Source organism: Somniosus microcephalus, chromosome 5 (assembly GCF_052327205.1).
Source record: "Somniosus microcephalus isolate GS21.2 chromosome 5, FLI_Smic_1.0, whole genome shotgun sequence".
Lineage (NCBI taxonomy): Eukaryota > Metazoa > Chordata > Chondrichthyes > Squaliformes > Somniosidae > Somniosus > Somniosus microcephalus.
The window spans coordinates 245,885,692-245,898,978 of NC_140991.1; the positions used below are offsets into that span (position 1 = coordinate 245,885,692).

Consider the following 13,287-nt stretch of genomic DNA (forward strand, 5'->3'; position numbering starts at 1 on the left):
ATTTTACTGTTTTCTGTCTGTGAACCAATTCTCACATGTTTACTGTTTTTTTTAAAAAGAGGTGACTGTCCTTTTTGTGCCACCCATCAATAGAATGTAGTAGAGGCAGTGGGTGCTTCTGAATAAAAACTGCATAGTTCAGCTCCTTGTGGACTGTACTTTTGTTACTTTGATGCTAATAGTACATTATGTAACAGAAACTAACAGGGTAATTATTATTTGGAAACTTTATCAGGTTATCAGATGACCTAGCCGAAACAGGTTTTTGTAGGAAGACTGGAGATTCTATAGTAGCTATTTAGCTAAAGCAGATGAATTAGGCTTTGCCAGCACAATTGCAAATTGTGTTATAATGTGTAGAGTACGGTACATTGCAGTATCAATTTTACAGACCATGGAATGACAAGACGAGTTTGCATCTGCAGTTTTTCACCCGCAGCCTGAGTTTGCAATCACAGCCAACCCATTATGGTGATATGAGTTTAGTGACTAGGAGAGTGGGAAGATCAAAGGATGGGTCGCTCCAGACTGCACTGAGGAATCTCCAAGCCATTTTCAGGATAGTATTCAGCGAGTTGGGAGCAAGTAGACGCAACATGGTACTTGGAGCAGAATCCATTTTAAGTTTTTTTTTGTAGTACCAATATGCCAGCTTTGTTTAATTACTAGAATTATACAGCACAGAATGGGGACATTCGACCCATCGAGCATGTGGCGGCTCTTTGAAAGAGCTTTCTAATTAGCCCCACTCCCATACTTTTTCCCTTGGCACTGCAAATGTTTCCTTTTCAAGTATATGTCCAATTCTCTTTTGAAAGTTGCTATTAAATCTGGTTTCACCTCCTTTTCAGGCAATGCATCCCTGATCATCATAACTTACTGCGTACAAAAAAAATTCTCCTTGTTTCCCTTCTGGTTTTTACCAATTACCTTGAATCTGTATCCTCTGGTTACCAACCCTTCTGCCAGTGAAAACCGTTTCTCCTTATTAAATCTATCAAAACCATTCATAATTTTGAACACCTATTAAATCTCACCTCCTTTTCTGCTCTAAGGAGAATAGTCCTAGCCTCTCTAGTCTCTCCACATAACTGAAGTCCCTCATCCCTGGTACCATAATAGTAAATCTCTTCTGCAGCCTCTCCAAGGCATTGACATCCTTCCTAAAGTGTGGTGCTTAGAATTGGATACAATACTGTAGCTGAGGCCTAACCAGTGTTTTATAAAGGTTTACCATAACTTCCTTTCTTTTGTACTCTATGCTTCTATTTATAAAGCCAAGAATCCCGAATGCACTTTTAATAACCTTTATCAACTTGTCCTGCCATCTTCAAAGATTTGTATATGTGAACCCCAGGTCTTTCTGTTCCTGCACCTACTTTAAAATTGTACCATTTAATTTATGTTGCCTCGCCTCATTAGTTATCAATAATCGGGCAGATGGTCACATTATTTTGTGTCTATCACATTCCCTGAATAGGGATAATACATGCCATGCCTGAAGTTTGTTGTAGCATCAGAATTTTTGATTGCTTTAGGCCCATCACTTAAACTGGTACTTTTACTCCTTCTAAATAGCCTAGTCATAATCCAGCAATTGAGTAGCTATAGCCAGGATTTTCAATACTGAGAGATGGGTTTATAGCACAATACTTGGAACATTATAGAAATAATTGCATAAGCAGTTAAGGTGTCAGCCTTGCCTTTGTGTTAGCACTCTCATCTCTAGGTCAAACTCCACTGCAGGGACATGAACACATAATCTAAGATGACACTTCTGTGCAGTTGGAGATGAGGCATTAAACTCATATGTCCTCTCGGGTGGCCATAAAAGAGCAGCAGGGGAGTTCCCCTGGTTTCCTAGCTGTAATGATCAGTAACATGTCATTCTAGAATGGTACACTAGGTGGAGCTGTATGTTAGTAGTGGGGCCACCCACAAGGCAGTAGTCAAGATGGATGCCTGTACACTAGTCCACATGGCTGAAAAAATGACGAGCTCAAACTAGCTGTTCATAATGAAAACATTTATTTATTTATGAACATAACATGGTACCAGGATTGGTAATATCTGCTGAATATTGTGAAACGTGACATGGAGAATTTGAAGCCACCGGAGGGTTTGAAACTCACGGGGAATGTCGACTGCAATTGGCGGACTTTCAAACAACAATTCGAACTCTACATTGCTGCCATCGGGTTCGGTACGAAGCCAGATGCATGGAAAATAGCGTTACTGCTTACGGTTGCAGGCCCGCAGGTGATAGAGGTATTTAATATGTTTGTATTTGATCTCCCAAAAAGAACGAGACTTGAGAGAGGTACGTGGTCCGTTCATGGACACAGCAGCAAAATGAGACTTTTGATAGCTTTGTGACCGATCTGAAACTGAAAGCACAGACATGTAATTTCTCTGAACTCAAATCATCCATGATTCGTGACCAGATTGTGTTTGGTATTCATGATGAAAAGGTCAGGGAACGTTTTTTGAGAGAAACCGAACTAACATTGGAGGATGCTGTGACAGTATGCCATGCCAGTAAGCTAGCTCAACAGCACGCAAAGACTTTCAGTGAAATTAATAATAATGCGACTGTAGTGAATGACAGTGCTGCTGTCGGTGCTGTGTCCTATGAGGGGAAGAAACGTGGGCAGAACAGAAATGCAAAGCAATCGGAGGATGGAATTTTAAATTGTAAACGCTGTGGTTACCAGCACCAGTCAAGACAATGCCCAGCGTTTGGGGAAAATGTGCACAAAATGTAATGGAAAGAATCACTTTGCCAAACGATGCTTTTCAAAAGTAAAAACAAAGAAAGGGCAACAAGTCAATGTGATTGAGGACACTGATTTAAGTGAGATTTTTTTGTAGGAATGGTGTCATGTGACAATATAGAAAAGGATACAGAAAATGTGCAGCCCTCAGGAATGGACAATGCTGAACATAAAGTTAATGCAGTAAAAGAGGACAAATGGATAATGCCACTGCAGGTAAATGGAGCATTAGTTACATTGAAACTAGACACGGGCAAAAGCAAACTTAATCAGTATGAGTGACATTAAAAATATGAAAGAAAAGCCCAAAATACAGAAAGGTCAGTACTACTGAAGAACTATAATGGACAGAAAATAGCTTCGGTGTATGCAGACTTAAAGTGACAGTCAAAGACAAAGTGCATCATCTCATGTTTTCTGTTGTGGCTGAAGGACTTGATTCACTACTAGGTGACAAAGCTTGTGAGGACTTAGAACTGGTCAAGAGAGCCTACTGTATAAACTGTGCCATAAGCAGACCAGATAACTCAGTGGATTCTGTAGTGAATAATTTCCAGGATGTGTTCAAAGGATTTGGAGTTCTACCATTCACTTACAAGATCCAGCTAAAGGAGGATGCTCAGCCAGTGGTACATGCTCCACGGAGAGTTCCAGCACCCCTGCGTGACCGGCTCAAGAAAGAACTGGACAGAATGACCACACTAGGAGTCATCAGGAAAGTCGAAGAGCCAACAGACTGGGTTAACTCCATGGTATGTGTAAAGAAAAAGAACAATGATCTAAGAATATACATGGATCCAAAGGACTTAAATGCAAACATAAAGCGTGAACACTACCAGATTCCCAAGCGAGAGGAAATCACCAGTGAAATGTCAGGTGCCAGATACTTCACAAAGCTCGATGCCTCACAAGGATTTTGGCAACTAAAATTGGCTGAAGAGAGCACCAAATACTGTATCTTCAACACACCATTTGGCAGGTATTGTTTCCTCAGAATGCCTTTCGGGATAATATCTGCATCTGAAATCTTTCATAGAGCGATGGAACACATAATTGAAGGTCTGGAAGGAGTTCGGGTCTATGTTGATGACATCATCATCTGGGGCTCCACACTGAAAGAACACAATGAGAGACTGACGAAAGTGCTACAGAGCATACGCCGGAATGGACTGAAGCTCAACAAAGCCAAGTGTCAGTTTGGCATCCAGGAAGTCACTTTCCTAGGAGATAATCTATCTGGTAAAGGAATAGAGCCAGATATGGAAAAAGTAAATGCCATACTCAACATGCCCCAACCCACTGACAAAAAAGGAGTGCTATGCATCATGGGGATGATAAACTTCATTGACAAGTTAGGAATGAACTTTCCAGCCAAGACAGCCTGTCTGCGAGACCTGCTACGTAAAATAAATGAGTTCGCATGGACAGAAAGACATGAACAAGAGTGGATGAACCTCAAAACAGTGCTGACAACCACACCTGTACTCGCCGCCTTTGACCCAACAAAGAGAATCAAAGTGTCGACGGATGCATCAAAAGATTGCCTAGGCGCGGTCTTACTACAAGCAGAGGGTGAAGATTGGAAGCCTGTTGCCTATGCCTCCAGGTCTATGACTGATACTGAGTGTCGATACGCCCAGATTGAAAAGGAATGTCTAGGCTTGGTAGTTGGACTAGAAAAGTTTCATGGCTACATATATGGACTTCCCACCTTCACAGTTGAGACAGACCACTGCCCACTGGTTGCCATCATTAAAAAAAAAAAAAACCTGAATGAGATGTCTCCAAGGATTCAATGACTCATGATGAAGCTGCAAAGATATGACCTTTGAACTGATCTACATACCAGGCAAACACATAGTGTTAACAGATGCACTATCCCGAGCACCCACAATGAGTCATGTGAGCTCTACTGAGGAAGACGTGGATGTTCATGTAAAGTATGGTTACTGCTGCCCCTGTCAGACACAAAATCAAAGCAAATAGCAGAAGGAAACCATAAAAGATAGTGTTACAAACAGTAATAGAGAACATTCATCATGGTTGGCCAAAAGGTTCCTGTCCAAAATACTATCACATCAGGTCAGAGTTGAGTGTCGCAAGTGGACTATTACTAAAGCAGAACAGAATAGCCATTCCACAAGCTCTACATCAAGACATGCTCAGAAGGATTCATGAGGGACACCTCGGAATTGAAAAATGCAAAAGGAGAGCAAGAGATACTGTTTATTGGCCTGGCATAAATAAGGACATTGAGAACATGATAGGCAGAAACACCAAAACAAACAAACAAAGGAACCAATGATAGTAGCTGACTTACCAACAGCACCATGGCAAAAGGTTGGTATGGACCTTTATCATTTGAATGGTAAAGACTATCTATTAGTGATTGACTACTATTCTAACTATTCTGAGATGGCGCTGCTCTCCAGCACATCTGCAAGCAGTGTCATAATGCATGTTAAATCCATCTTCGCCAGACATGGAATTCCTCGGATTGCCGTTAGCGACAATGGTCCGTGCTTCAACTGTAAGGAGTGGCAACAGTTTGCAGCACATTGACTTTCAGCACATCACATCCAGTCCTCTGTATGCTCAGTCGAATGGTAAGGCAGAGAAAGGTGTTCAAGTTCTCAAGCAGCTACTGAAGAAAGCAAGTCTGATCCTTATCTCGCCCTGCTGAGCTACCGAGCCTCCCCTTTAGACTGTGGTTCTTCACCTGCTGGACTCCTAATGGGTCGCAAGTTGCACACCACGCTACCCGGCTGTGCAAAAGCAAAGCAGAGCAAGGAACTGAGACAGAGATTTCAACTGTTAAAGCTGAAACAGAAATCACACTATGACAAGTCATCCAAAACTCTGAAACCATTGACAAGGGATGATGTCAGGATTGAGGATCCAGATGCATGGAACAGGAAAGCTACAGTTCTTGAGGAAGTAGGACCAAGGTCATACACTGTTAGAACTGAGGAAGGACAGATTCTCAGGAGGAACCGCCGTTCCCTCCTAAAAACACAAGAGACTATCCAAGAGCAAATCGATGACAATGCCGCAACTGAATCTTGTCACTCACCACCAGAACAATCTAACACAAACACACATACAGACTCTCATGAAAACACATCGGACTTACCTGTGCTGAGAAGATCCACACGTGAAGTAAAAAAGCCTGATAGACTTAATCTTTGAGCACAAAGAAAACTATATGAACTCTAAGCTTTTCATTCTTTTATTAAAGTAAAGCTTTGAAAATGTGTTGACTTGTGAAGATGTTTGTCGTTATGAATGATTGATATTGATTGATTTTGTTTAACCTCTAAGGAAGGGGGATGTAATGATCAGTAACATGTCATTCTAGAATGGTACACTAGGTGGAGCTGTATGTTAGTAGTGGGGCCACCCACAAGGCAGTAGTCAAGATGGATGCCTGAAAACTAGTCCACATGGCTGAATAAATGACTAGCTCAAGCTAGCCGTTCATAATGAAAACGTTTATTTATTTATGAACATAACACTAGCCAACTTTTATTCCTCAACCAGCACCATCAATTTATCGCATTGCTGTTTGTAGGATTTTACCTGTGGTTCCTTTTTGCATGCAACGTTGAGTTTTTAGGGCCCTTGGGGCTTTTGAATATGGTTGAGGAATTATGTTGCCATCTCGGATTGTGAAGGTAGTGTCACTCAGCAAGAGTTTTTTATTGCAGCTTTGGTCTCTCATTGAAGGTGCCTTTAATGTCAATGGATTTCAAGCTTTGGAGGAATTTCTGTTAGATGAAGGCGCATATCCACCTCAGAAATGCAACAAGCCATTCCTAAACAAACTTGATAAACTAGCTCACAAGGTACTGCATCTTTCTTACACTGTCATTAAGTATGAAAGGACTCCGATTGACCCAGATTGCTTGTCTGGTCTTAAAATGTTTTGTTTTTCTAGGAAATGGACAAAAATCAGTTCAGAAATATCTCATTACTGTTGAAAGCATTGCAGAGGTTCTGCAAAGAGGATACAGATGACGGCCTGAGTTGTCTAATTAAACATGGGCTTATTCAAAAGATAAGTATTTATATTTTAAAAAGCTACCATCTCAATTTAAATGTGTATAGAATGCGGGTGACAGAATTTCCCTGCATTTTCTGATAGTGGCACCAAAAATGGTTGCAAGTTAATCCTCTTGGATGCACACGTTACACATTAAGCTATAGCATCGACAGCTGATATTGCCATAGCAACTAACCAATAGTAGAATGAATCCCCCACACACAATTAAAATACACATCATAAACACTATCAGATACCAGCAATGATTTCTCTGTTCTTTCAAAATCTGTACCCCTTTACTTTTGTAAAGGAGAATCTAGTTCAGGCTGAAATATCTAGAAACTGGTTCAGTTGGTAGCGTTCTCAGCTCTGAGTTAGAAGGTTGTGGGTTCAAGCCCTTCAGGATTTCAACAGTACAGTACTGAGAGACTGCTGCATTGTCAGGATGCTATCCTTCTGGCTGAGATGTTAAACTGAGACCCCATCTACATGTTCTCGTGGATTTGGGTGGATGTTAAAGATCCCATGACAGCATTTGAAGAAGTCAGTTGCCCCAGTGTTCTGTCCAATGGTCATCCCTCAACCAACATCAGGGAAAAAGAGTTTCATTGTGCATTACTAGGCACAAAATGGTTGTTGCATTTGCCTAATTGTGAATGTACCTCAAAGCAATTTTATTACATATGAAGTGCTTTGGGCACTCTAAATGCTTTGTTTTTGCCTTTCGCGTATATTAAAGGTTTTGTCTTTTTAAAATTGTGGAGTGCCTCCAGCATTGTTGGTTGATGTATGCTAAATGTGACTGATCTGTGCTAATTCCATATTAATCAATCAGATTCCAAGGCTTGCCCGGATAGTTTCCTGCCAACTTCACCAAGTCCCGACAGCCAGGCCCAGGAACATGTGACCACTTGCAATTATATAATGCCTTTAAATTAACAATGTAACAAAAATACAAAGTACTTCACAGGTGGGGGTTGGAGCTAGATAAGAGTAAGCAAAGATTTGGGAGAGGTGGCTTAAGATATGATCAGAAAAGTATCTTTGAATGTGGGGAAGTGATGTGAGCTGCAGGAGTTGGGGAGCAAATTCCAAATTGCAGGGAAAGCTGGGCTTCAGGCTCTGTCATGGACAGTAGAGTGCACCTACCTTCAAGGCACAAGTCAGGAGTGGGATGAATACTCTCCGCTTGCCTGGAAGGGTGCAGTGCCAACAACACTCGAAGCTCAACACCATCCTGGACAAAGCCTTGATCGGCAGCCCATCCACCACCTTAAACATCTGCTCCTACCACCACGACTGCAGTGTGCACTGGCTACAATTTGCAGTGCAGCATCTCGGCAAAGTTTCTTTGATGGCACTTCCCAAAGCTGCAACCTCTACCACCTAGGACAAGGGCAGCGGAAGTATGGGAATACCAAGTCTCTCACTATCCTGACTTGGACATATATTGTTTCTGATTCATTTGTTGGGGTCATTGTCACTGTATTTAGCACTTCTAATTTTAATATTGGATGTGTGACATTTGCAGTTTGCTGACTCCCTCATCCCCGGGTTATGTTCTTCAATCTGTCCCACTACTTGAAAATCTTTAGTCCTTTTTATGCATCTGCATCTCACATCTCGCTGATCTTTTATGTCATGTATCAGTTTTTAAAGCCGTTTTGTCTGTTTGTCCAGCCATTAGCTTATTTTCTGTGATTGTTGCATCTGTTGACTTTTTTCTGTTTTTTTCAATCTTACTAAATTGCCTGTTTTTTATTTTTTCAGTTCTGTTGAAGGTTACACACCCGAATATCCTGCCTTCTCTTTACAGATGCTCCCTGATCTGTTGTGTATTTCCAGTACATTTTCTTTTTGGTTTTGCATCTGCAACTGTGCTTTATTCCACGTTTCTCTTCGTTCCTCTGGCTACTGTCACCATTCTTCTTGCATGATTTTTGAAGGCAGTTCTTTCTCCTTTATTTTGCTTCTGATTCATTTGTTGGGGTCATAGTTATTTAGTCAATGCTTGCTGATTCTAGATATGAAACCATGACTATATAATATATGATCAAATTTGATATTAAGTTTGAGAGGGAGAAGGGAGAGTCAGAAACTAAGATTTTAAATTTAACGAAGACAGTTTTTGAAGGGATGAGAACTAAGTTGACCACACTACACTGGGCAGAACTGTTGGTAAGTAAGCAAACAGTCAAAACTATTTGATATCATGCAAAGCCACTACATACCCGTAATTGGCAAAAGCTCCACTTGTGTAGTTAAGCAACCATGGTCAACAAACGAGATTAGAGACTGTATTAAACTGAAAAGAAAAAACTTACACAAATGCAACAAAAAATGGAAATCCAGCAGACTGGAGTTATAAAATTAAACCAAAAAAGGAATATGAAGAAAGAGAATATGGGAGGAAAAAGAACTTGCAAGGGATATTATAGCTAACAGCAAAACTTTTTATCTATTTTCTACATTACAACAGTGACTACACTTCAAAAAAGTACTTCATTGGCTGTAAAGCGCTTTGAGACGTCTGGTGGTCATGAAAGGCGCTATATAAATGCAAGTCTTCTCTAAAGAGAGAATGGTAAAAGGAAATATGGGGCTATTAAAGATCGATGCAAGTGATTTATTATAATCAACAATAAGGAAATGGCAGACATGTTAAATGAAAACTGTATCTCTCTTCACAGTTGAGGAAGAGGATAAAATACCAGTGGTACAAGGGGAAACTAAAAATAAGTCAAAGGGAGGAGCTTGGTGGTTTTTATACAAGTAAACAATGTTAATGGAGATAAATATGAACACATTTCCAAGACCTGATGTTTCCACCCAAGGGTATTAAAAGAAATGGATGAGAAAATTGCAGATGTATTAGTCATTGTATCGCAAAGTTCTCTTGATTTGAGAATTGTGCTTTGGAAAATTGCAAATGCCGCTCCATTATTTATGGAGGGAGAGTGAAACCAGGTAACTATAGGTCTCTCAGTTTAACATCAGTTGTGGGGAAGTTACCGGACAGGGACCGGGTGACTGGGACTTGGACAAGTATCAGCTGATTAGGGAGAGTGAACATGGATTTGTGAAGGGTAGGTCATGTCTAACTAATCTAGTTGAATTTTTTAAGGAGGTCACTATCATGGTGGATAGGGGAGTGTCTATGGATGTTATCTATATGGACTTCCAGAAGACATTTGATTAGGATCCACAGAAGAGATTATTAACAAAATTAAAAGCAACCTTTAAACATGGATTGAAAATTGGTTGGGAGTTAGGAGATGGAGTAGGGATAAAGGGAACGTATTCTGATTGGGATGTAATGAGTGGTGTTTCCCAGGGATTTGTACTGGGGCCGCAGCTTTGCGCCATATCTATCAATGGCTGGAATTTTCTGGGGTGGTAGCGGGTGCGATCGGTGGCAGGTCGGGTGGGAAAGTTATTTTTTGTCAACAGGTCAGGAACCCGCTGTCCTCTCGCTCTCACGCGCCTTTCCCCCAGGTGCGTCTGTCATCTCTGAGCCGACCTGACCAGCGGCAGGTGACCCAATTGAGATGATTATCAGGTAGTTTACAGGCACGTATGAGCATTTTTTCACTTTAAATTTCCCTGCATGGCCATGGGATTCACGCAGCTCGGGAACCATGTCTGTCCGCCTGAGGCAGGAGTTCTATGGCCATTGCAACAGCTGATTACTTGACCGCATCAAATGTACAGTAAAAGCTCCCACCTGACAGATAATCACTTTCCTCAGGCAGAGGCTGCTGCTCAGTCCATTTCCAGCACAGATTCTGCAGGCTGCAAGTCTTTCCAGCAAAGTCTCCATCCAGTGTCACCTCATTTGAAGAACACTGTCACCATTGACATTGCTTCTGTTCTCTCTACTTCACCTGCCATCTATTCCATCAACATGGGTGCCATTTATAGTGTCTCACCTTGGTCCTCAGAATCTGACCATGATGAGCCCCAAAACCAGCAGCATCAGGCACACCAACAACAACAACACCATCCTTCTCCGCAATCGCCTGATGCTGCACAGGACACGGCATCAGCACCCGAGTGCATTGCTGCCAAGGATGGCCTCATCATGGCCAGATTTACTTCACTTGACGCTGTACACACATGGCTGCCACATGATGCGCCAGGTTGGCACCACCCCACACCAACACCATAAAGCATCCCTACAATGACCAAGCCATTCCTTTCATACTTTACCCTTGTGTGTTAGTTGGTATGATTGCACTAGGGTGAGGGGTGGCTAGTGAGATGGGGATGTGATAATATAGATAGAGAGGGATGGGTGGAGGTGCAGGTTATGTTGGTGTGAGTAAGGATGTGCAGGAGTAGGGTAGGGAAGGCAGAGTGATGGGGATGTGATGAGAGGCACCACAGGATGAAGTTGAGTGTGGCTTTGTACTAATGTTTCCTGATCTAATGAGATCACTGAAATGTTTGCGGCACTGCAGCCAGGTCCTCCTGACCACATCCCTGCTTGTGCCCTCCTCTGCAATATGCAACCGGGCTGTCTTGGTCTACTGGGTAGGTCTCTTCTGCCCATTGGAAGGGAAGACGACCTCCCTGCGTGCTCTGACTCCCTTCATAACCATATGGTGAGCAACTAGGAACTGGAGGAGCAGAGAGATTTGGGTGTCCATAGACACAAAATTGCAAAGCTAGTGGATAGGTAGAATCATAGAATAGTTACAGCACAGAAGAAGGCCAGTTCTCTGCAAGAGCACTTCAGCTAGTAGAAAAATGAATCAAAACGGCTAATGGAATGTTGGGGCTCAATTTTTAATAGCCCTTTTGGAGGCGGGTCTGTTGGGAAAATCGGGAAAAATGGCTTCAGACACCCAACCCGCCTCCATCCCACCCCCACCCGATTATCCTGAGTGTCTGTTCAGCTGCTCCCAAACTGACCCGACTGGAACCAGTGGGACAGGTAGTTAAGGCAGTTAACAGCCTGTTAACTGCCTTGCTAATCCTATTTTCCTGCTTCTGGCTCCTGTTTCCCGACTGGTCAGAAACAGACCAGGTTCAAGGAGACGAATTGCTGGAGGACATGATTTGTATGCATTGTTGGAGCGCTTTAAAAGCGCCCCTGAAACATGGCTGACATTCAAATGCAACAACTTTGCTGTTGTAGGTATGGGATAACATTTTGCACATCTACTGACTTTGTGACTGTTCATACTGACCCCCATCTGCAGTGTGTCATGAATGGAAATATTTCAGGCCACTTCGACTGTGTGCTTGCAAGATTATTACCTCAAATGAAATCTATAGCAAGGGGATGGGAAACATTTATGCCCTCTCATCCTGGCCCTCATAATCGGGGGAGTAGCAGCCGTGTGGTTCAGCACAGATCTTCCTGGGAAGAGGAGGAGGAGGAGGACGAGGGAAGCCTTGCATGCCCTGTTGTGACCAATGCAGCATCCCTCCAGTTCACTTCTGCCCGTCAACCAGGGTATGCACACTGCCATGCCACACTACCATAAGCTTACTCTTTGACCATAGGTGACCACCATATGGCTCTTTAATTGCAGGCGACACTTGTCCAACGTCATACTTCATCTCTGCTTTACCCTCATTTCCTATCACTTTTACCATCAGCATTACAAATGCAAGTCCCCTGAGCCCTCAATGCGCTTTTGCCATTTCCCAGAACGCACAACTGTTTGACATAATTTATTTTTAACACATGACAAAATATACCAGCAAGAGTCAGAGAAAAAAGAAATATCAACCAAGTGACTCCCCTTATGACTATAGGTGCTTAATCTTTCACGCGTGCTTCTACGTAGCGCTTCCCCTGTGGCTTCAGCAGATGTAGAGGCACCTTGCTGACTAGGATGCTGCGCCTACTTAGATGCCTTTGTGGGCACCCTCTGGGTTTGGGAGCTGGGAAAGCTCTAACAGTCTGCTCTTCCTACGGCTGTGTAGGGGCTGAAACGACCATCTCAATCGCCTCTGCAGAGTGGGTCACTAACCGAGGGCTCCGCAGTGGCATGGTTGTGTGAGCGCTTTGAGAGGAGTCCTGCCAACAACATCCCTCTCATGGGTCAGCCGCACCTCAGTGCTGGCAAGTGGCAGGAGAACACCTTGCTGCACTTCAGGGGGGTCATGAGGACCCGTATCTGCACTGGCAGTCCTCCTCAAAAGGACATCCATGAAGCTCTGATCTCTGCTCAATAGCTGCCAATCGCTCCTCCAGAGATATCATTCTATTCTGAACAGTCACCATGTTTTCCTGACTCTGGCGACTTATTTCCTCCATGGCCATAGCCATCCTTTCCACTGAGGTAGCCAGCCTTTCCACAGAGGTTGCCATCCTATCCATGGTGGTGTGTTCATGCGCCATTGCCTCCACCACAACAGTGCTGATGTTAGAGATGGACTCCTCCATTCTCTCCACACTCGCACTAACTCTGGAGGCAAACCCTTCCAGAGACACCTGCACTTGTTCCTGTATTTCAC

At 42.8% G+C, this 13,287-nt stretch overlaps 1 protein-coding gene across 3 annotated transcripts in view; it reads left to right on the top strand.

The window, feature by feature from the left end:
• sycp2l (synaptonemal complex protein 2-like) overlaps window positions 1-13,287 on the top strand; it is a 291,748-nt gene that overhangs the window by 7,424 nt on the left and 271,037 nt on the right. For 2 of the 3 annotated variants that reach the window (XM_085988796.1, XM_085988797.1), the window contains 2 exons: window positions 6,482-6,619; window positions 6,712-6,831. In XM_085988796.1, the coding sequence (XP_085844922.1) occupies window positions 6,482-6,619; window positions 6,712-6,831 (258 nt within the window). The remainder of the gene's footprint in view (window positions 1-6,481; window positions 6,620-6,711; window positions 6,832-13,287) is intronic. The other variant, XM_085988798.1, reaches the window with a different exon arrangement.